The sequence below is a fragment of the Acanthochromis polyacanthus genome, chromosome 23 (assembly GCF_021347895.1).
Source record: "Acanthochromis polyacanthus isolate Apoly-LR-REF ecotype Palm Island chromosome 23, KAUST_Apoly_ChrSc, whole genome shotgun sequence".
Classification (NCBI taxonomy): domain Eukaryota; kingdom Metazoa; phylum Chordata; class Actinopteri; family Pomacentridae; genus Acanthochromis; species Acanthochromis polyacanthus.
Window position 1 is genome coordinate 94,388 of NC_067135.1, and position 23,493 is coordinate 117,880.

Below are 23,493 nucleotides of genomic sequence, written 5' to 3' on the forward strand. Positions count from 1 at the left end.
TTTGTGTTTTCCCTCAGTTGGTCATTTTATTATAAAAGTTGAAGTTTCTACTCTGACAGTGAACAAGGAACAGAAAACCTCCGATAAGAAAATAAAAAACAACAACATGACGATGATGGAGAGCAGGGGGAGGGGCAGGGGTTTCCATGGCAACACACAGGGGGAGGGGGTGCAGGGGTAACCATGGTAACAGTGAGGGGGTTTATTCTACTATCCTCTGGTGTGGGACAGTTTAACATCTGATGACCTCAACACACACACACACGCGCACACGCGCACACACACACGCTGCAGCAATGAGTGTGTTTCAGAGCAACCTGTCAATCACAAGATTCAGACACAGCATCAGGATTCATCAGCTGAGCCACAGACTAAGGGTGGGTCATGTGACCCGGTTACAGGTGGGTCATGTGACCCGGTTACAGGTGGGTCATGTGACCCGGTTACAGGTGGGTCATGTGACCCGGTTACAGGTGGGTCATGTGACCCAGTTACAGGTGGGTCATGTGACCCAGTTACAGGTGGGTCATGTGACCCAGTTACAGGTGGGTCATGTGACCCGGTTACAGGTGGGTCATGTGACCCGGTTACAGGTGTGCTGAGTGTTAAACTGGTCTTCATTAAGCTGCACCGCATGCTTCAGGTGACCAAACATGCAACATAAACACTAACTGGAGAAGTAACTGTAACTGCAGAAGTAACTGTAACTAAGTACAGTGGTGACTGGAGGAAAGCTACTGTTAGCTTTGGTTAGCTTTCTATGCTAAAGCTTCATGAACTACACTGAAACCACCAGATTAATGAGGGTCAGACAGAGTACAGGTGAGTTCTGATGTTCCCTCATCCTTACCTGACTCCTACCTGATGGACTACTGTGGAACATCTGATTCCATGGGTTAATAATGATCACCTGCTGTTACCATGGAGACAGGAGCAGCTGCTCCTGATTGGATGGCTGCTCTGACTCACCTGAGCCTCTGTAACCAGGATGTCACACCTGTGGTGAAGCCCCGCCCCCTGGCCTGCTGTCCAATCAGCTGCTCTGAAACACACACACACCTGCCTGCCTCTCAGTCTCTCTACTCGTCGTCCTCCTCGTCCTCGTCTTCATCCTCATCGTCCTCCTCCTCCTCTCCACCCTGAGCTGAAGAACCGGGGTTCCTGGCATACGTTGCACCGCCGCGGTACGCCACCATGTCCTGGACACAACAGGTGAGACAGCAGCTGACAGGTAAGAACACACAGGTAAGGACAGCTGAGAGCAGGGTTCCCACTGAAAATTGAAAACTAAATTCCAGGACTTTTCCGGGATATTCCAGGATAAAAATCATCCAATTTCCAGGACTTTGAACGGAATATCTGAAACAATTTTCTCATACAAACGAATCTTTCTGGCCTCCTCCACCCCTTACAGCCAGCCGATTCCACCCACTTTATTATACTATACAGTCTACCTGTGTTAGATAACAACATTAAAGTGTCAGGTAAAATACCAACTACTAGCCTAGTCACGCTACACCCATGTTTCTGACGGCGCAAGGGTCTAGGCACGCTCGACAGGGAGGGAGGCGGGCTAAAAGGTTGTCTATCAAATCACTCTGCAGCAATTGGGTAGGTATACAACCAATCAGTGCAACGAATAGGCTCCTAGAGCGCCAGAAATCAGAGGATGCGGTAGTTCGGTGAAGCCTTATTTATACAGTCAATGGGTGAAGCTCAAGTATATTACAGACATGTTAACAGAAAGATTATTCAGAGTCGGTGCTAATGGAGCTCAACGACTGTTGTCGTTTTTGTTGTCGACTCTGGCAGAGAATTAAATTCGTTGCCTTGGGTTGTCTAGCGCGGCTAGGCTAGTTGTTTCCGGTTGTTTCTGTCAGAATCGTCGCGCCTCTGTCGTCACTTAGTTACGCCCGCCTTCTGACTCTACACTTCATGGTGATTGGTCCGGCCAGTTTTAGGAGAATCCAGCCTCAAGCCTTATGGAGGGTAACTAGACCCACCCTGGCAGAGAATTAAATTCATTGCCGTGGGTTGTCTAGCGCGGCTAGGCTAACCAACTACAAAAATTCAGCAAAATTATTGTGCACACTACTAGGCTATCGGGCTGGCCCCAATAGTGGTTTCTGGCCTCCGAATATTCGGGCCCTATTAAAGACGAATATCTGGATATTCGTTCCGCCCCGTAACGTTCAACCGGGGGGTGGGGGTGGGGGTGGGGTGGCGGAGACGACCGAATATTCGGATCCGTTCGTCTGGTCTCCCGGGTCCACATTTTGCCCTCGTTTAGTCTTTAGTTAAACTGAAGAATTCAGAAAACACCGGTCTTCAGCATCTTGTCTCGTGTTTATGCAACGAAGTGAAGCGTGGCTTCAGAGTCGGCAGCCACCCGGCCATTCAGGTGGTGTTTACAAACATGAATGGAGGAGCCGAAATGAGCCGAAGAACACGGCGGGATGAGCCGAAGGCGCAGGGAAGAGACGATCTCCGAGATTTTCGTCTGGGGGGAGGAAGGGGTGATCACATCGACGTGTGTGTATGTTATAGACATGTGTGTATATGTTTATGTGATCACAGGACGAGATGAGCCGATGTGGGCAGAAGGAGGAGGGAAGACAGTAACGCTGCATATTCTTTCCGCCCTGTGACGTCCAACGGCAGCGGCAGCAGCAGCAGCGAATATTCGGATACCAAATTAATATCCGGATAGTGCCGTAGCGAACGAATATTCGGATATTCGGGTCCAGCCCTACTAGGCTATAGATGCTATTTCAGCAGAACAGAAAGCAGACCACCACCTTAAGGGAACGTTTCTACAACTACGTAACAATGCACCAATCTTTCCAGAGACATGGCCACATAAAACTGTACATGATACTATTACAGCCTACTAATATACATTATGTAACATAATACAAAGTCAATAATGGGACATTCATAATCAGTAACCACATAGAATTCATCTTTTGATCTTTCTTGAAAATAGTCACTCCAGTGATTTCAGTTTCTGCTTGAGGTCTTCTAGTTTCTTTTCCAGTTTCAGATTTTCATCTGCCTTCTCAGACACTTTCTCAGACCCAGAATTACAAGAAAATACCGAGGGGGACAGTTTTTTTTTTCCGTGCAGTTGTTGTCTTAATGCAGTGCGCATTATTATATATATTTAAAAGGGGCAAAAGAGGGCACTTTTCAATACGAGGCCAAAAGGGCAGGGGCTGAAGCCCCCTTTTAGGTCTATGTGTGCACGTGCATGGCTGCCATAGACATGTGATAGGTGCAGACATGACACACTGTAGAATACTGAGCACAACCAACATCCATGCAACACTGAATTCAAGGACTTTCAATGATTTTTTTAGCTGATAATCCTAATTCCAGGACCACCTGATTTGTGGCAGTATTTCAGGATTTTTCCATGACTTTCCAGGATCACGTTTTTTTCCAGGACTTTTCAGAATTTTCAAGGACCGTGGGAACCCTGTAACAGGTTCTACTGACGGTAGAACCTCAACAGGTGCAGAAATGTGGACCAAAGACTGGATTTTAGTAGGAATATGGATCCATCTGCAGTCATGAACCAAAGCTTAGATCCACTTTTAATGTCCTTTTTTATCGTCAGTCTTTAGTCTCCAATCAGTCCTAGAACTCTGAATTTTCTGATGGAATCACTGAAACATGAATCTGTGTCACAACAATCATGTATTTTGGTTCTATTACAGATTTAGTGAAGTTCTTCTGACAACACAACGTCATAGATCCATAACACACAAACAGAACCTTGGATTATCCGTTCTGATGATGTCGAAAGTTGTGTTCATCTCATCTTCATGGTTTCGTGACATCTCATCTTCACAGGACTGATGATGATGGACTCCTCTGAGCCAGTTTAAACTGGTTTAGACTGAAGTCTGCTGCTCACCACATGGACAAAGAAAAGGTTCTGGAGGAAGGTTCTGAGGTCACATGGAACAAGAACCGAAGGTTTAACCCCGAGAACACCAAACCTACCACCAAGCATGGAGGTGGCAGTATCATGCTCTGTGGAACTGGAGCTTTACACAAAGTAAATGGAAAAATGAAGGAGGAGGATCACCTCCATGTTCTTCAGGAGAACCTAAAACCATCAGCAGAAGGTTGATCTTGGACACAGTTGGATGTTTCAACCAGACAATGAGTCCAAACACACATCAGACATGGTAAAGAAATGGTTCCATCAGGCTGGAATGAAGGATCTATGAAGGTTCTAGGCTACATTCAGAACCTTTCCCATGACTTTCCAGACGGCAGGCTGAAGTGACCCAAATCCAATTTTTTTGCCCCTATGCGACCTGTATCTGATCTTTTCATTACAGTCTGAACGACACAGATCCGATTTTTTCAAATGCGACCCAGGCCACTTGGTTATGTGGTCCTAATTCTGATACGTATCGGATCTTTTGCCATGTGACTTCAGTCTGAACGTCCAGGTCACATTTATCCGACCTATACGTCATTGGTACACGACAAACGTCACTATTCTGCGTTCAAGCAAAACACGTCTTCGGGCTGCTGAAGACGTGTGTCTTGCCGTGAGAGTGTTAAAAAGAGGCGTTCACATATGTAGGTAAAGGTTGCCCTTATCATTGGAAAATTTTGAATGAAGTCTGCATCTGTGAAGCCTCTCACATCACTATCCCACCACTCCTGGCTGTGACTCTGCACCCACACAGTTCTCTGGACAGATGTTGCTGCCACTGCCCCACAAAACCAGTATGTGTCTGTAGAGCCAGAGGCTGCACGAATACGATTCGTGCAGCCTCTGGCTCTGCAGCCATACCCTTCTCCACAAAACACCAGAGCCAAAATCCTGGCTCTATTCCTTCTTGACCTTCTCCTTGAAACGATTAAGTTATAAATATGCTGGCTCCGGCTGGACAACAGCTTTAAAATGGCCAGACATGCTCTACTGTTAGCATCCATGTTTACTTCAGTAAACACTGAACACGCTCTCTGCGTGTCGTTGTTGTGTCCTCTTCTGCACATGCGGGAACCTTTTGGGTCGTGTGAGGTTCACACAGGAGATCACATACAAGTCGCATTTAATTGGAAATGTGAACGAACTCGTAAAAAAAATCGGATTTCACAAAAAAATCTGAATTGAGCATTAAGCCCTGCAGTCTGAACGTAGCCTTAGACTGGTCTCCCCAAAGTCCTGACTTAGACCCATCAAGAACCTGAAGAACCAAAGAACCAAACAGAGTCGTGTGTTTGTGTTTTCCCTCAGTTGGTCATTTTATTATAAAAGTTGAAGTTTCTACTCTGACAGTGAACAAGGAACAGAAAACCTCCGATAAGAAAATAAAAAACAACAACATGACGATGATGGAGAGCAGGGGGAGGGGCAGGGGTTTCCATGGCAACACACAGGGGGAGGGGGTGCAGGGGTAACCATGGTAACAGTGAGGGGGTTTATTCTACTATCCTCTGGTGTGGGACAGTTTAACATCTGATGACCTCAACACACACACACACGCGCACACGCGCACACACACACGCTGCAGCAATGAGTGTGTTTCAGAGCAACCTGTCAATCACAAGATTCAGACACAGCATCAGGATTCATCAGCTGAGCCACAGACTAAGGGTGGGTCATGTGACCCGGTTACAGGTGGGTCATGTGACCCGGTTACAGGTGGGTCATGTGACCCGGTTACAGGTGGGTCATGTGACCCGGTTACAGGTGGGTCATGTGACCCGGTTACAGGTGGGTCATGTGACCCGGTTACAGGTGGGTCATGTGACCCGGTTACAGGTGTGTCATGTGACCCGGTTACAGGTGGGTCATGTGACCCGGTTACAGGTGTGCTGAGTGTTAAACTGGTCTTCATTAAGCTGCACCGCATGCTTCAGGTGACCAAACATGCAACATAAACACTAACTGGAGAAGTAACTGTAACTGCAGAAGTAACTGTAACTAAGTACAGTGGTGACTGGAGGAAAGCTACTGTTAGCTTTGGTTAGCTTTCTATGCTAAAGCTTCATGAACTACACTGAAACCACCAGATTAATGAGGGTCAGACAGAGTACAGGTGAGTTCTGATGTTCCCTCATCCTTACCTGACTCCTACCTGATGGACTACTGTGGAACATCTGATTCCATGGGTTAATAATGATCACCTGCTGTTACCATGGAGACAGGAGCAGCTGCTCCTGATTGGATGGCTGCTCTGACTCACCTGAGCCTCTGTAACCAGGATGTCACACCTGTGGTGAAGCCCCGCCCCCTGGCCTGCTGTCCAATCAGCTGCTCTGAAACACACACACACCTGCCTGCCTCTCAGTCTCTCTACTCGTCGTCCTCCTCGTCCTCGTCTTCATCCTCATCGTCCTCCTCCTCCTCTCCACCCTGAGCTGAAGAACCGGGGTTCCTGGCATACGTTGCACCGCCGCGGTACGCCACCATGTCCTGGACACAACAGGTGAGACAGCAGCTGACAGGTAAGAACACACAGGTAAGGACAGCTGAGAGCAGGGTTCCCACTGAAAATTGAAAACTAAATTCCAGGACTTTTCCGGGATATTCCAGGATAAAAATCATCCAATTTCCAGGACTTTGAACGGAATATCTGAAACAATTTTCTCATACAAACGAATCTTTCTGGCCTCCTCCACCCCTTACAGCCAGCCGATTCCACCCACTTTATTATACTATACAGTCTACCTGTGTTAGATAACAACATTAAAGTGTCAGGTAAAATACCAACTACTAGCCTAGTCACGCTACACCCATGTTTCTGACGGCGCAAGGGTCTAGGCACGCTCGACAGGGAGGGAGGCGGGCTAAAAGGTTGTCTATCAAATCACTCTGCAGCAATTGGGTAGGTATACAACCAATCAGTGCAACGAATAGGCTCCTAGAGCGCCAGAAATCAGAGGATGCGGTAGTTCGGTGAAGCCTTATTTATACAGTCAATGGGTGAAGCTCAAGTATATTACAGACATGTTAACAGAAAGATTATTCAGAGTCGGTGCTAATGGAGCTCAACGACTGTTGTCGTTTTTGTTGTCGACTCTGGCAGAGAATTAAATTCGTTGCCTTGGGTTGTCTAGCGCGGCTAGGCTAGTTGTTTCCGGTTGTTTCTGTCAGAATCGTCGCGCCTCTGTCGTCACTTAGTTACGCCCGCCTTCTGACTCTACACTTCATGGTGATTGGTCCGGCCAGTTTTAGGAGAATCCAGCCTCAAGCCTTATGGAGGGTAACTAGACCCACCCTGGCAGAGAATTAAATTCATTGCCGTGGGTTGTCTAGCGCGGCTAGGCTAACCAACTACAAAAATTCAGCAAAATTATTGTGCACACTACTAGGCTATCGGGCTGGCCCCAATAGTGGTTTCTGGCCTCCGAATATTCGGGCCCTATTAAAGACGAATATCTGGATATTCGTTCCGCCCCGTAACGTTCAACCGGGGGGTGGGGGTGGGGGTGGGGTGGCGGAGACGACCGAATATTCGGATCCGTTCGTCTGGTCTCCCGGGTCCACATTTTGCCCTCGTTTAGTCTTTAGTTAAACTGAAGAATTCAGAAAACACCGGTCTTCAGCATCTTGTCTCGTGTTTATGCAACGAAGTGAAGCGTGGCTTCAGAGTCGGCAGCCACCCGGCCATTCAGGTGGTGTTTACAAACATGAATGGAGGAGCCGAAATGAGCCGAAGAACACGGCGGGATGAGCCGAAGGCGCAGGGAAGAGACGATCTCCGAGATTTTCGTCTGGGGGGAGGAAGGGGTGATCACATCGACGTGTGTGTATGTTATAGACATGTGTGTATATGTTTATGTGATCACAGGACGAGATGAGCCGATGTGGGCAGAAGGAGGAGGGAAGACAGTAACGCTGCATATTCTTTCCGCCCTGTGACGTCCAACGGCAGCGGCAGCAGCAGCAGCGAATATTCGGATACCAAATTAATATCCGGATAGTGCCGTAGCGAACGAATATTTGGATATTCGGGTCCAGCCCTACTAGGCTATAGATGCTATTTCAGCAGAACAGAAAGCAGACCACCACCTTAAGGGAACGTTTCTACAACTACGTAACAATGCACCAATCTTTCCAGAGACATGGCCACATAAAACTGTACATGATACTATTACAGCCTACTAATATACATTATGTAACATAATACAAAGTCAATAATGGGACATTCATAATCAGTAACCACATAGAATTCATCTTTTGATCTTTCTTGAAAATAGTCACTCCAGTGATTTCAGTTTCTGCTTGAGGTCTTCTAGTTTCTTTTCCAGTTTCAGATTTTCATCTGCCTTCTCAGACACTTTCTCAGACCCAGAATTACAAGAAAATACCGAGGGGGACAGTTTTTTTTTCCGTGCAGTTGTTGTCTTAATGCAGTGCGCATTATTATATATATTTAAAAGGGGCAAAAGAGGGCACTTTTCAATACGAGGCCAAAAGGGCAGGGGCTGAAGCCCCCTTTTAGGTCTATGTGTGCACGTGCATGGCTGCCATAGACATGTGATAGGTGCAGACATGACACACTGTAGAATACTGAGCACAACCAACATCCATGCAACACTGAATTCAAGGACTTTCAATGATTTTTTTAGCTGATAATCCTAATTCCAGGACCACCTGATTTGTGGCAGTATTTCAGGATTTTTCCATGACTTTCCAGGATCACGTTTTTTTCCAGGACTTTTCAGAATTTTCAAGGACCGTGGGAACCCTGAGAGAGGCTGCAGCTGCTGTTTCTACTGGTCCTACCACGGGTCTTCCTGGTCCTGGTCCTCACCTGGTCGTATTTCTCTCGTAGCTTCTGGGCCTTTTCCTCGTACGGCTGCTTCTCAGACTGGGACAGTTTGCTCCACATCTCTCCCAGCTTCTTAGCACAGTCTCCTATAGACAGACCTGGACACTGCTGCTTCACGCTGGGACGGTACTCACTGCAGAACACGAAGAACGCAGACCTGGGGGAGGGATGGGGGGACGGGGTGAGACAGGGGGGATGGGGGGAGACAGGGGAGAGACAGGGGGGATGGGGGGAGACAGGGGGGCGGGGGGATAGGGGAATTTACAATACATCCGTCTAAATGAATAAATCTATTTACCATCATTACAAGGATCCTCCACTGTAGCTGGACCTTTATTTTGAAGTTTCCCATGATGCTCTCGCAGCTTCCTGTGGTGTTAACATTAGCCCGCTAGCAGCTTCCTGTGGTGGTAACATTACCTTGCTAGCAGCTGTCTGTGGTGTTAACATTAGCCTCCTAACAGCTTCCTGTGGTGTTAACATTAGCCAGCTAACAGCTTCCTCTGGTGTTAACATTAGAATGCTAGCAGCTTCCTGTGGTGTTAACATTAGCCTGCTAGCAGCTTCCTGTGGTGTTAACATTAGCCTGCTAACAGCTTCCTCTGGTGTTAACATTAGCCTGCTAACACCTTCCTGTGGTGTTAACAATAGCCTCCTAACAGCTTCCTGTGGTGTTAACATTAGCCAGCTAACAGCTTCCTGTGGTGTTAACATTAGCCTGCTAGCAGCTTCCTGTGGTGTTAACATTAGCCTGCTAACAGTTTCCTGTGGTGTTAACATTAGCCCGCTAGCAGCTTCCTGTGGTGTTAACATTAGCCCGCTAGCAGCTTCCTGTGGTGTTAACATTAGCCCGCTAACAGCTTGCTGTGGTGTTAACATTAGCCTCCTAACAGCTTCCTGTGGTGTTAACATTAGCCAGCTAACAGCTTCCTGTGGTGTTAACATTAGAATGCTAGCAGCTTCCTGTGGTGTTAACATTAGCCTGCTAGCAGCTTCCTGTGGTGTTAACATTAGCCTGCTAACAGCTTCCTGTGGTGTTAACATTAGCCTGCTAACAGCTTCCTGTGGTGTTAACATTAGCCCGCTAGCAGCTTCCTGTGGTGTTAACATTAGCCCGCTAACAGCTTGCTGTGGTGTTAACATTAGCCTGCTAGCAGCTTCCTGTGGTGTTAACATTAGCCTGCTAACAGCTTCCTGTGGTGTTAACAAAAGCCTGCTAACAGTTTCCTGTGGTGTTAACATTAGCCCGCTAGCAGCTTCCTGTGGTGTTAACATTAGCCTGCTAACAGTTTCCTGTGGTGTTAACATTAGCCCGCTAGCAGCTTCCTGTGGTGTTAACATTAGCCCGCTAACAGCTTTCTGTGGTGTTAACATTAGCCCGCTAACAGCTTGCTGTGGTGTTAACATTAGCCTGCTAACAGCTTCCTGTGGTGTTAACATTAGCCTCCTAACAGCTTCCTGTGGTGTTAACATTAGCCAGCTAACAGCTTCCTGTGGTGTTAACATTAGAATGCTAGCAGCTTCCTGTGGTGTTAACATTAGCCTGCTAACAGCTTCCTGTGGTGTTAACATTAGCCCGCTAGCAGCTTCCTGTGGTGTTAACATTAGCCCGCTAACAGCTTCCTGTGGTGTTAACATTAGCCTGCTAGCAGCTTCCTGTGGTGTTAACATTAGCCTGCTAGCAGCTTCCTGTGGTGTTAACATTAGCCAGCTAGCAGCTCTGATGCTACACCTCCTCCATCTCCACCTGGTTAGTTGTTTAGTCGGTTCTAACAGAAAAGATTTATTTTAAAACTAAACGAGTGAAAGTTTCCTCATAACCTGCTGTTAACTCTAATTTATGTTACTGGCAACAAAATGTTCTTTAACTGACATCAGAAACATTCCCATAATCTAAGTTCTAACAACGTTCTTAGATGTCCATCAGTGTTCCTATAAAATGTTTTCCAGATGTTACCAAGGCCTCAGACGATAGAATGTTTGTTCTGTTTCTGATTTACTAAAAACAGAACATTTCTTCTGATTCTGATGTACTAAAAACAGAACGTTTTACTGTCTGCTGAGGGAAAACAGGATCTGGAAAACATTCCCACAATATTCCAGAAGACCAGAGGAAGAACGTTCTCATTCAGCTAGAGAATGATAGACCATAATGTTCTAACAATGTTACCACCAAACACTTTCAGAACATTCTGTGAACTAAAAGAAAACAGAACAAATCAGTTGTTTGTGTTTGTAGAGTGGTTGGTTTGTTCTCCAACAGATAGAACGGTTTCATCCAGCTGATTATTGGTGATATCAGTACTGTGATTGTCTCTAAATCATGGCTAGAACATTCTGATGGAACCTGGTTCTCTTCTCCAGTTAGAACCTGTGGATCCAGGTCAGGAACGTTTGAAGACTCAACAACAGTTTAAACTTCTGTTTCACTCATAGATCAGGTCAATATTTAATCTCTAACATCTGAAATATTTCTACACATTTAATCTCTAAAATATTTTGACACATTTAATCTCTAAAATATAAAATATTTCTACACATTTAATCTCTAAAATATTTCTACATATTTAATCTCTACTATATTAAATATTTCTCACATTTTAAGGCCTGTTGTTGGTGAATCTGGGAACAAACTAAAATGATAAACATCCATCTCTGAAAACAGATGAAGACGCATTAAAAGAAGAATCTGTTCATCATTCCTTATTTTCCACATCCAGTGATCCAGTAGAGCCTGAACAGACCTGAACAGAACCAACTGAAAGACTCTGGACCAGAACCTGGAGCTGAGGGGACTTACGGGGGTCTCTTGGGGGCGTTGGGGTCTTTCCTCTTGCGGCCCCTCTTTCCAAAGCCTTTAGGGGGGACGTAGTCTCTCATCTCCCGGTTGTAGCGGACCTTGTCAGCTTTCGCCATGTCCTCGAAGCACTTCTTATCGCTGGGAGACAGAGCCTGGAACACCCATCAATAATCAATAATCAATCAGTAGGAACATCAGAGGATAGAGCCTGGAACACCCATCAATAATCAATAATCAATCAGTAGGAACATCAGAGGATAGAGCCTGGAACTTCTTCTTTTCCTTTCAGCTTTTCCCTTCAGGGGTCTCCACAGCAAATCATTTGCCTCCATCTAACCCTGTCTGCTGCATCCTCTTCTCTCACACCAACTACCTTCATGTCCTCTTTAACCACATCCATAAACCTCCTCTTTGGTCTTCCTCTAGGCCTCCTGCCTGGCAGTGGGAAACTCAGCATCCTTCTACCAATATATTCACTCTCTCTCCTCTGGACATGTCTGAACCATCTCAGTCTGGCCTCTCTGACTTTATCTCCAAAGCCTCTAACATGTGCTGTCCCTCTGATGTCCTCATTCCTGATCCTATCCATCCTGGTCACTCCCAAAGAGAACCTCAGCATCTTCAGTTCTGCTACCTCCAGCTCTGCCTCCTGTCTTTTCCTCAGGGACACTGTCTCCAGACCAAACAACATGGCTGGTCTCACCACAGTTTTGTAAACCTTTCCTTTCATTTTAGCTGAAACTCTTCTATCACACATCACACCTGACACTTTTCTCCAGCCGTTCCAGCCTGCCTGTACACGCTTCTTCACCTCTTTTCCACACTCTCCATTGCTCTGTACTGTTGACCCTAAGTACTTAAAATCCTCCACCTTCTTGATCTCTTCTCCCTGTAACCTCACTCTTCCACTTGGGTCCCTCTCATTCACACACAGATACTCCGTCTTGCTGCGGCTAACCTTCATTCCTCTCCTTTCCAGGACAAACCTCCACGCCTCTAGCTTCTCCTCCACCTGTTCCCTGCTCTCACTACAGATCACAATGTCATCTGCAAACATCATAGTCCATGGAGACTCCTGTCTAACCTCGTCTGTCATCCTGTCCATCACCATAGCAAACAAGAAGGGGCTCAGAGCTGATCCCTGATGTACTCCCACCTCCACCTTGAACTCCTCTGTTACTCCTACAGCACACCTCACCACTGTCTTACAGTCCTCATACATGTCCTGCACCACTCTAACATACTTCTCTGCCACTCCAGACTTCCTCATACAAAACCACAGTTCCTCTCTGGGCACCCTGTCAGAAGCTTTCTCCAGATCTACAAAGACACAATGCAGCTCCTTCTGACCTTCTCTGTACTTCTCTATCAACATCCTCAAAGCAAATATTGCATCTGTTGTACTCTTTCTTAGCATGAAACCATACTGCTGCTCACAGATGTTCACCTCTGCCCTTAGTCTAGCTTCAACTACTCTTTCCCATAGCTTCATCGTGTGGCTCATCAGCTTTATTCCTCTGTAGTTGCCACAACTCTGCACATCTCCCTTGTTCTTAAAGATGGGCACCAGCACACTTCTCCTCCATTCCTCGGGCATCTTCTCACTATCTAAGATCCTGTTGAACAACCCAGTCAGAAACTCTACTGCTACCTCTCTCAGACACTTCCATACCTCCACAGGTATATCATCAGGACCAAGTGCCTTTCCACTCTTCATCCTCTTCAATGCCCTCCTCACTTCATCCTTACTAATCTTTGCTACTTCCTGGTCCACAACAGTCACCTCTTCTACTCTTCGTTCTCTCTCATTTTCCTCATTCATCAACTCTTCAAAGTACTCTTTCCATCTTCCCATCACACTATTGGCACCTGTCAACACACTTCCATCCTTATCCTTTATCACCCTAACCTGCTGCACGTCCTTCCCATCTCTGTCTCTCTCCCTTGCCAACCTGTACAGATCAGTCTCTCCCTCCTTACTGTCCAACCTAGCATACAAGTCATCGTAAGCCCCTTGTTTGGCCTTTGCCACCTCTACTTTCACCTTACGCTGCATCTCCCTGTACTCCTGTCTACTCTCTTCAGTCCTCTCAGTGTCCCACTTCTTCTTAGCTAACCTCTTTCTCTGGATCCACTCCTGTACCTCCTCATTCCACCACCAAGTCTCCTTATCTCCTTTCCTACCAGATGACACACCAAGTACTCTCCGACCTGTCTCCCTGATCACATTTGCTGTAGTTGTCCAGTCATCTGGAAGCACCTCCTGACCATCCAAAGCCTGTCTCAACTCTTTCCTGAAAGTCATACAACACTCTTCCTTTTTCAGCTTCCACCATTTGGTCCTCTGCTCTGCCTTTGCCCTCTTCATCTTCTTCACCACCAGGGTCATCCTACACACCACCATCCTATGCTGTCTGGCTACACTCTCACCTGCCACTACTTTGCAGTCACTGATCTCCTTCAGATTACACCGTCTACACAAGATGTAGTCTACCTGTGTGCTCCTACCTCCACTCTTATAGGTCACCCTATGTTCCTGCCTCTTCTGGAAGAAAGTATTCACTACAGCCATTTCCATCCTTTTTGCAAAGTCAACCACCATCTGTCCTTCTGCGTTCCTCTCCTGGATACCAAACCTGCCCATGACCTCCTCATCATCTCTGTTTCCTGCACCAACATGTCCATTGAAGTCTGCACCAATGACAACTCTCTCACTTCTAGGGATGCTCTGCATCACTTCATCAAGGTCCAACCAGAATTTCTGCTTCTCCTCCAGCTCACATCCTACCTGTGGAGCATACCCACTAACAACACTGAACATCACACCTTCGATTTCTAGCTTCAGGCTCATCACTCGATCTGACACTCTTTTTACCTCCAGGACATTCCTAACAAACTCCTCCTTCAAGATAACTCCTCCTCCATTTCTCTTCCTATCTACACCATGATAGAACAACTTGAACCCTGCTCCTAAACTTCTAGCTTTACTACCTTTCCACCTGGTCTCCTGGACACACAGTATGTCCACCTTCCTCCTCTGCATCATGTCAACCAGCTCTCTACCTTTTCCTGTCATAGTTCCAACATTCAAAGTCCCTACTCTCAGTCCTACACTCTTGGTGTTCCTCTTCTCTCTCTTCCTATGAACACACCTTCCTCCCCTCCTTCTTCGACCAACAGTCGTCCATTTTCCACCGGCATCCTGTAGGTCGTTGTTAACCCGGGCCTCGACTGATCCGGTATGGAAGTCATACACTTGATTCACATGTTTGATTTGGCCAAAGTTTTAGGTAGGATGCCCTTCCTGACACAACCCTCTGTATTTATCCGGGCTTGGGACCAGAACAATAAGACACTGGCTTGTGTCCCCTTGCAGCTACATTTCATCTGTCTCTCTCTGTCCACTTGTCTCTCTTTCTCTGTTCACCCGTCTCTCTCTCTCTCTGTCCACCCGTCTCTGTCTGTCCACCCGTCTTTCTCTGTCCACCCATTTCTCTCTCTCTCTCTTTGTCCACTCGTCTCTCTGTTCACCCGTCTCTCTCTCTCTCCCTTTCTCTATGCACCCATCTCTCTCCCTCTCTCTGTCCACCTGTCTCTCTCTCTCTGTCCACCTGTCTCTCTCTCTCTCTGTCCACCGTGTCTCTCTCTCTCTGTCCACCCGTCTCTCTCTCTCTGTCCACCCGTCTCTCTCTCTTTCTGTCCACCTCTCTCTCTCTCTGTCCACCTCTCTCTCTCTCTGTCCACCGTGTCTCTCTCTCTCTGTCCACCGTGTCTCTCTCTCTCTGTCCACCTGTCTCTCTCTCTCTCTGTCCACCTGTCTCTCTCTCTCTCTGTCCACCGTGTCTCTCTCTCTCTGTCCACCTGTCTCTCTCTCTCTGTCCACCTGTCTCTCTCTCTCTCTGTCCACCGTGTCTCTCTCTCTCTGTCCACCCGTCTCTCTCTCTCTGTCCACCTGTCTCTCTCTCTGTCTGTCCACCCGTCTCTCTCTCTCTCTGTCCACCCGTCTCTCTCTCTCTGTCCACCCGTCTCTCTCTCTCTCTCTGTCTGTTCATCCGTCTCTCTCTCTCTCTCTGTTCATCCGTCTCTCTCTCTCTCTCTTTGTCCACTCGTCTCTCTGTTCACCCGTCTCTCTCTCTCTCCCTTTCTCTATGCACCCATCTCTCTCCCTCTCTCTGTCCACCTGTCTCTCTCTCTCTGTCCACCCGTCTCTCTCTCTCTCTCTGTCCACCCGTCTCTCTCTCTCTCTGTCCACCCGTCTCTCTCTCTCTCTGTCCACCTCTCTCTCTCTGTCCACCGTGTCTCTCTCTCTGTCCACCTGTCTCTCTCTCTGTCTGTCCATCCGTCTCTCTCTCTCTCTGTCCACCGTGTCTCTCTCTCTCTGTCCACCTGTCTCTCTCTCTCTCTGTCCACCCGTCTCTCTCTCTCTCTGTCCACCTGTCTCTCTCTCTCTCTGTCCACCTGTCTCTCTCTCTGTCTGTTCATCCGTCTCTCTCTCTCTGTCCACCGTGTCTCTCTCTCTCTGTCCACCCGTCTCTCTCTCTCTCTGTCCACCGTGTCTCTCTCTCTCTGTCCACCGTGTCTCTCTCTCTCTGTCTGTTCACCCGTCTCTCTCTCTCTCTCTGTCTGTTCACCCGTCTCTCTCTCTCTCTCTGTCTGTTCACCCGTCTCTCTCTCTCTCTCTGTCTGTTCACCCGTCTCTCTCTCTCTCTCTCTCTCTGTCCACCCGTCTCTCTCTCTCTCTGTCCACCCGTCTCTCTCTCTCTCTGTCCACCCGTCTCTCTCTCTGTCCACCGTGTCTCTCTCTCTCTGTCCACCGTGTCTCTCTCTCTCTGTCCACCGTGTCTCTCTCTCTCTGTCCACCGTGTCTCTCTCTCTCTGTCCACCGTGTCTCTCTCTCTCTCTCTGTCCACCCGTCTCTCTCTCTCTCTCTGTCCACCCGTCTCTCTCTCTCTCTCTGTCCACCCGTCTCTCTCTCTCTCTCTGTCCACCCGTCTCTCTCTCTCTGTCCACCGTGTCTCTCTCTCTCTGTCCACCGTGTCTCTCTCTCTCTGTCCACCCTGTCTCTCTCTCTCTGTCCACCCTGTCTCTCTCTCTCTGTCCACCCTGTCTCTCTCTCTCTGTCCACCCTGTCTCTCTCTCTCTCTGTCCACCCTATCTCTCTCTCTCTCTGTCCACCCTGTCTCTCTCTCTCTCTGTCCACCCTGTCTCTCTCTCTCTCTGTCCGTTCACCCGTCTCTCTCTCTCTGTCTGTTCACCCGTCTCTCTCTCTCTCTGTCTGTTCACCCGTCTCTCTCTCTCTGTCTGTTCACCCGTCTCTCTCTCTCTGTCTGTTCACCCGTCTCTCTCTCTCTGTCCACCCGTCTCTCTCTCTCTCTGTCCACCCGTCTCTCTCTCTCTCTGTCCACCCGTCTCTCTCTCTCTGTCCACCCGTCTCTCTCTCTGTCTGTCCACCCGTCTCTCTCTCTCTCTCTGTCCACCCGTCTCTCTCTCTCTCTCTGTCCACCCGTCTCTCTCTCTCTCTCTGTCCACCCGTCTCTCTCTCTCTCTCTGTCCACCCGTCTCTCTCTCTCTCTCTGTCCACCCGTCTCTCTCTCTCTCTCTGTCCACCCGTCTCTCTCTCTCTCTCTGTCCACCCGTCTCTCTCTCTCTGTCCACCCGTCTCTCTCTCTCTCTGTCCACCCGTCTCTCTCTCTCTCTGTCCACCCGTCTCTCTCTCTCTCTCTGTCCACCCGTCTCTCTCTCTCTCTCTGTCCACCCGTCTCTCTCTCTCTCTGTCCACCCGTCTCTCTCTCTCTCTCTGTCCACCCGTCTCTCTCTCTCTGTCCACCGTGTCTCTCTCTCTCTGTCTGTTCACCCGTCTCTCTCTCTCTCTCTGTCTGTTCACCCGTCTCTCTCTCTCTCTCTGTCTGTTCACCCGTCTCTCTCTCTCTCTCTGTCTGTTCACCCGTCTCTCTCTCTCTCTCTGTCCACCCGTCTCTCTCTCTCTCTCTGTCCACCCGTCTCTCTCTCTCTCTGTCCACCCGTCTCTCTCTCTCTCTCTGTCCACCCGTCTCTCTCTCTCTGTCCACCGTGTCTCTCTCTCTCTGTCTGTTCACCCGTCTCTCTCTCTCTCTCTCTCTGTCCACCCGTCTCTCTCTCTCTCTCTGTCCACCCGTCTCTCTCTCTCTCTGTCCACCCGTCTCTCTCTCTCTCTCTGTCCACCCGTCTCTCTCTCTCTGTCCACCGTGTCTCTCTCTCTCTGTCTGTTCACCCGTCTCTCTCTCTCTCTCTGTCTGTTCACCCGTCTCTCTCTCTCTCTCTGTCTGTTCACCCGTCTCTCTCTCTCTCTCTCTCTCTGTCCACCCGTCTCTCTCTCTCTCTGTCCACCCGTCTCTCTCTCTGTCCACCGTGTCTCTCTCTCTCTGTCCACCGTGTCTCTCTCTCTCTGTCCACCGTGTCTCTCTCTCTCTGTCCACCGTGTCTCTCTCTCTCTGTCCACCGTGTCTCTCTCTCTCTGTCCACCGTGTCTCTCTCTCTCTCTCTGTCCACCCGTCTCTCTCTCTCTCTCTGTCCACCCGTCTCTCTCTCTCTCTCTGTCCACCCGTCTCTCTCTCTCTGTCCACCGTGTCTCTCTCTCTCTGTCCACCGTGTCTCTCTCTCTCTGTCCACCCTGTCTCTCTCTCTCTGTCCACCCTGTCTCTCTCTCTCTGTCCACCCTGTCTCTCTCTCTCTCTGTCCACCCTATCTCTCTCTCTCTCTGTCCACCCTGTCTCTCTCTCTCTCTGTCCACCCTGTCTCTCTCTCTCTCTGTCCACCCTGTCTCTCTCTCTCTCTGTCCGTTCACCCGTCTCTCTCTCTCTGTCTGTTCACCCGTCTCTCTCTCTCTCTGTCTGTTCACCCGTCTCTCTCTCTCTGTCTGTTCACCCGTCTCTCTCTCTCTGTCTGTTCACCCGTCTCTCTCTCTCTGTCTGTTCACCCGTCTCTCTCTCTCTGTCCACCCGTCTCTCTCTCTCTCTGTCCACCCGTCTCTCTCTCTCTCTGTCCACCCGTCTCTCTCTCTCTGTCCACCCGTCTCTCTCTCTGTCTGTCCACCCGTCTCTCTCTCTCTCTCTGTCCACCCGTCTCTCTCTCTCTCTCTGTCCACCCGTCTCTCTCTCTCTCTCTGTCCACCCGTCTCTCTCTCTCTCTCTGTCCACCCGTCTCTCTCTCTCTCTCTGTCCACCCGTCTCTCTCTCTCTGTCCACCCGTCTCTCTCTCTCTGTCCACCCGTCTCTCTCTCTCTCTGTCCACCCGTCTCTCTCTCTCTCTGTCCACCCGTCTCTCTCTCTCTCTCTGTCCACCCGTCTCTCTCTCTCTCTCTGTCCACCCGTCTCTCTCTCTCTCTGTCCACCCGTCTCTCTCTCTCTCTCTGTCCACCCGTCTCTCTCTCTCTCTCTGTCCACCCGTCTCTCTCTCTCTCTGTCCATCCACCCGTCTCTCTCTCTCTCTCTGTCCATCCACCCGTCTCTCTCTCTCTCTCTATCCACCCGTCTCTCTCTCTCTCTCTCTATCCACCCGTCTCTCTCTCTCTCTCTGTCCACCCGTCTCTCTCTCTCTCTCTGTCCACCCGTCTCTCTCTCTCTCTGTCCACCGTGTCTCTCTCTCTCTGTCCACCTGTCTCTCTCTCTCTCTGTCCACCTGTCTCTCTCTCTGTCTGTCCACCCGTCTCTCTCTCTCTCTCTGTCCACCCGTCTCTCTCTCTCTCTCTGTCCACTCGTCTCACCTTCCATCTCTCGGAGCACTTCTTGGAGAACTCGGCAAAGTTGACCGACTGCTCGGGGTTTTTCTTCCGGTGTTCCTCTCGACACGTCTGGACGAAGAAGGCGTACGCTGACGTCTTCCCCTTCGGCTTGTTCACATCTTTACGCATCATAGTGGCACCTGGAGGACAATAAACCAATAATCAATAATCAGAGGACGTCTTTACGCATCATAGTGGCACATAGAGGACAATAAATCAATAATCATTGATCAGAGGACATCTTTATGTATCATACTGGCACATAGAGGACAATAAACCAATAATCAATAATCAGAGGACATCTTTATGTATCATAGTGGCACATAGAGGACAATAAACCAATAATCAATAATCAGAGGACATCTTTACGCATCATAGCGGCACATAGAGGACAATAAACCAATAATCAATAATCAGAGGACATCTTTACGCATCATAGCGGCACATAGAGGACAATAAACCAATAATCAATAATCAGAGGACGTCTTTACGCATCATAGTGGCACATAGAGGACAATAAACCAATAATCAATAATCAGAGGACATCTTTACGCATCATAGCGGCACATAGAGGACAATAAACCAATAATCAATAATCAGAGGACATCTTTACGCATCATAGCGGCACATAGAGGACAATAAACCAATAATCAATAATCAGAGGACATCTTTATGTATCATAGTGGCACATAGAGGACAATAAACCAATAATCAATAATCAGAGGACATCTTTACGCATCATAGCGGCACATAGAGGACAATAAACCAATAATCAATAATCAGAGGACATCTTTACGCATCATAGTGGCACATAGAGGACAATAAACCAATAATCAATAATCAGAGGACATCTTTATGCATCATAGTGGCACATAGAGGACAATAAACCAATAATCAATAATCAGAGGACATCTTTATGTATCATAGTGGCACATAGAGGACAATAAACCAATAATCAATAATCAGAGGACATCTTTACGCATCATAGCGGCACATAGAGGACAATAAACCAATAATCAATAATCAGAGGACATCTTTACGCATCATAGTGGCACATAGAGGACAATAAACCAATAATCAATAATCAGAGGACATCTTTATGTATCATAGTGGCACATAGAGGACAATAAACCAATAATCAATAATCAGAGGACATCTTTAAGCATCATAGTGACACATACCGGGCTTTGCAAAAGTTCTGTTACACGGTTTCATGATCTTTAGAGATGTTTACATGTCGGAGTGAAAAATTCCATTAAATAAACTGAAAGTTCTACCTTATAGGCAGGTGTCCTTAATACAAATTTTTTTCTCTGGTGAAGTTGTATCAAGATGGAAGTGAAAAGAGTTGAGATATCTGCTCTCCTTTGTGCTGAACATCAGCCGGATGACCGTCCACAGAGTCCCGGAGAGGCTAAAGAATGGTGAAGATCTTTCAGGTCTTCACCATTCTTGAAAGATCACTGAAAGATCTTCACCATTCTTGAGCCTCTCCGTGACTCTGTGGACGGTCATCCGGCTGATGTTCAGCTGCTTGGCTCTGTCAGACTTGTTGTGGCCAGCATGAAGGAGAGCAGATATCTCAACTCTTTTGACTTCCATCTTGATACAACTTCACTGGAGAAAAAAATTTGTATTAATGACACCTGTCTATAAGGTAGAACCTTCAGTTTATTTAATGGAATTTTTCACTCCGACATGTAAACGTCTCTAAAGATCATGAAACCGTGTAACAGAACTTTTGCAAAGCCCGGTAGAGGACAATAAACCAATAATCAATGATCAGAGGACGTCTTTATGCATCATCGTGGCACCTGGAGGACAATAAATCAATAATCATTGATCAGAGGACATCTTTATGCGTCATACTACAGTTAAAGCTAATGATCATTTAAAGATCAATTGATACAATTATTATTTGTCAGTCCTAATATAAATGAATCAATATCCTAACTAAAAAAAGAAGCGCAGCAGATCTAAACAAGAATCTGGAAACGATGTCAAACAGTTTTTATTCTGTACAGTAAACGGATATAAACCTGTGAGGATGATGGAGACGTCAGTACAGACAAATACTGCTGTTACACACCTTTACACCAAAATAAAAGCATTTCTCTCTGCCTTTACACCTGGAAACACACCAAAATAAAAGCATTTCTCTGTCTTTACACCTGAAAATTCATCAAAATAAAAGCATTTCTGTCTGCCTTTACACCTACAAACCCACCAAAATAAAGCATTTCTGTCTGCCTTTACACCTGAAAACCCACCAAAATAAAGCATTTCTGTCTGCCTTTACACCTACAAACCCACCAAAATAAAGCATTTCTCTGTCTTTACACCTGGAAACCCACCAAAATAAAAGCATTTCTCATGCAGACATTACCTTTATTTATTTAAACTATTTTTTAGAGGTAACAGATGTTTTATCTAGTTAAATGAGGGCATTTTACAGCTAACATATTTTTATTTAGTGAGCTAATATATTTAACAGCTAACTGATTATTACTTAGTTACATTATAAGTTAAAGTATTTAAGAAGTAACAGATTATTATTTATTTATATGAGAGTATTGAACAGGTAATATATTTTACTTAGTTAAATGAGGTTATTTTACAAGTAACATGCCCGCATATTTAGTTAATTCAGGGTATGCTACAGTTAAATTATTTATATATTTAGTTAAATGAAGATATTATAGATAATCTTGATTATTATTTAGCTAAATTAAGGTATTTGACAGGGAACACACCTTTATATTTATATATATGAGGGTATTTTATAGGTAATCTTTATTATTGTTTAAATGAGGGTGTTATACAGCTGACATCTATAAATGTATTTATTTAAATGAGGTTATTTTACAGGTAATCTTTAGTATTGTTTAGTTAAATAAGGGTGTCATACAGCTAACATCTAGAAATGTATTTTTTGTAATGACGTTATTTTACAGGTAATCTTTATTTCCAGGTATCTGATCAGCTTTACATTCATGTGGGTGGGCTGACCCTTTAACCTGTGTGTCTCCTTTGTTCATTTTGTGTCTAAACCAGGTGAGATGTGTGATTTAACTCGGGCTGTGGCTGAAAAGCCCCATCAGTCGGTGGGCTCGAGGCCCCCGGAGCTCCGAGGCTCGCCGTGAATAACAAAGAGACCAGACTGGGGTCCATTTTCTCCGCCGGGGAGCTCCGAGGCCCGTAGACCCGGGCTGCAGCCTCCTCCCTAGGCTGTGTGCTGGGACGTCCTACGGGAGCCCGGTCCGTGCTGTGGGCCGATGCTAAAGCCGTGAGAGCCGCAGAGGTGGAGGAAAAGCGGCGCGTCTCTGTGCAGATGTGAGTGGTGCAGTTAGCCTAGCTGCTAGCGGCTAGCTCCGACAGAACAATGGGCCACCATTTGCTTCCCGCCCTCTGCGGAGCTAGCCGCCCCATCCCCCTCCGCTAGCAGCAGGCTAACCGGCCACAGACGGGCATTTAACCCGAACACACGGCGCCAGCTACGGCACCGGTGTCCCCGGTCACGAACGGATCTTATTTATAACTGTAGCACCGGTTTTATCCCGAACAGCCGCGTCTGCAATGGAAATATGGATGCAGTACGACAGCTGCGCATTTCCAACGAAGGGTTCCGTCTAAGCCATGGAGAGGTCAGCGTTACATGGACGGGACCAGGCTATGTCCTGGCATTCCTACTCCAAAATGGGCGTTTCGTGTTTACAACGACACGTCTGCAGCAGTCCCCCGAGTACACGCACACAAAGGCTCGAAGCGGCGGACAAACATCACCGCTGTGACATTCCCACCGTAGCAGCGGCCATTTTATTCCCATTTTCCAGCCTCATTCGCGGAGCTTTTATCACCGAAGCCCGCACGGCAGAAAAAAAGACACCCGGCAAATCAGAGCCCGCTCATTCCCGGGTAAACCCCACGAATGTGAACCGAAGCCCGCAGCCGAGGATAACGGCGGTACTCACTCGTCAGGAGGGCCGGCTACAGGTGCAGCACACTGGGACCGGGTCTCGATTCTTGGGGTTCGGGTCTTGTTGTTGTTGTTTGGGGGCTGAAGCTGCGACTGGAGCCGTTGGTTCACTTTCAAACTGGGTCGAGCTCCAGCCTGGCCCCGCCCCTCA

The 23,493-nt window shown here is 47.5% G+C and overlaps 3 protein-coding genes across 55 annotated transcripts; 1 reads left to right on the forward strand and 2 right to left on the reverse strand.

The window, feature by feature from the left end:
* Positions 1-23,493, reverse strand: LOC127532301 (high mobility group protein B3-like). 4 transcript variants are annotated; one of them, XR_007939671.1, is made up of 6 exons: positions 23,338-23,493; positions 19,349-19,506; positions 11,608-11,759; positions 8,790-8,964; positions 6,117-6,445; positions 1-869 (listed from the first exon to the last, which is right to left on the reverse strand). XR_007939671.1 is itself a non-coding variant. In XM_051943733.1 (6 exons), exons 2-6 carry the CDS (start codon positions 19,496-19,498, stop codon positions 1,080-1,082), a joined length of 639 nt encoding a protein of 212 aa, XP_051799693.1. In that variant the 5' UTR covers positions 19,499-19,506; positions 23,338-23,493; the 3' UTR covers positions 1-1,079. The 4 variants fall into 4 exon arrangements, 3 of the variants coding, with proteins under 3 accessions (XP_051799693.1, XP_051799692.1, XP_051799691.1); XM_051943733.1 differs by having other exon boundaries at positions 1-1,137; positions 6,342-6,445; XM_051943732.1 differs by having other exon boundaries at positions 1-1,059; positions 6,310-6,445.
* On the forward strand, positions 226-5,964 carry LOC127532302 (mucin-4-like). Of its 50 annotated transcripts, none has more exons than XM_051943755.1 (4): positions 226-377; positions 474-545; positions 5,672-5,743; positions 5,816-5,963. In XM_051943755.1, exons 1-4 carry the CDS (start codon positions 243-245, stop codon positions 5,846-5,848), a joined length of 312 nt encoding a protein of 103 aa, XP_051799715.1. In that variant the 5' UTR covers positions 226-242; the 3' UTR covers positions 5,849-5,963. The 50 variants fall into 50 exon arrangements, 41 of the variants coding, with proteins under 41 accessions (XP_051799715.1, XP_051799714.1, XP_051799712.1 ...); XM_051943754.1 differs by having other exon boundaries at positions 5,696-5,767; XM_051943752.1 differs by having other exon boundaries at positions 227-377; positions 5,648-5,719; positions 5,816-5,964.
* LOC127532300 (octapeptide-repeat protein T2-like) lies at positions 15,135-19,097 on the reverse strand. The gene is made up of 2 exons (XM_051943730.1): positions 18,563-19,097; positions 15,135-15,559 (listed from the first exon to the last, which is right to left on the reverse strand). Exons 1-2 carry the CDS (start codon positions 19,080-19,082, stop codon positions 15,135-15,137), a joined length of 945 nt encoding a protein of 314 aa, XP_051799690.1. The 5' UTR covers positions 19,083-19,097.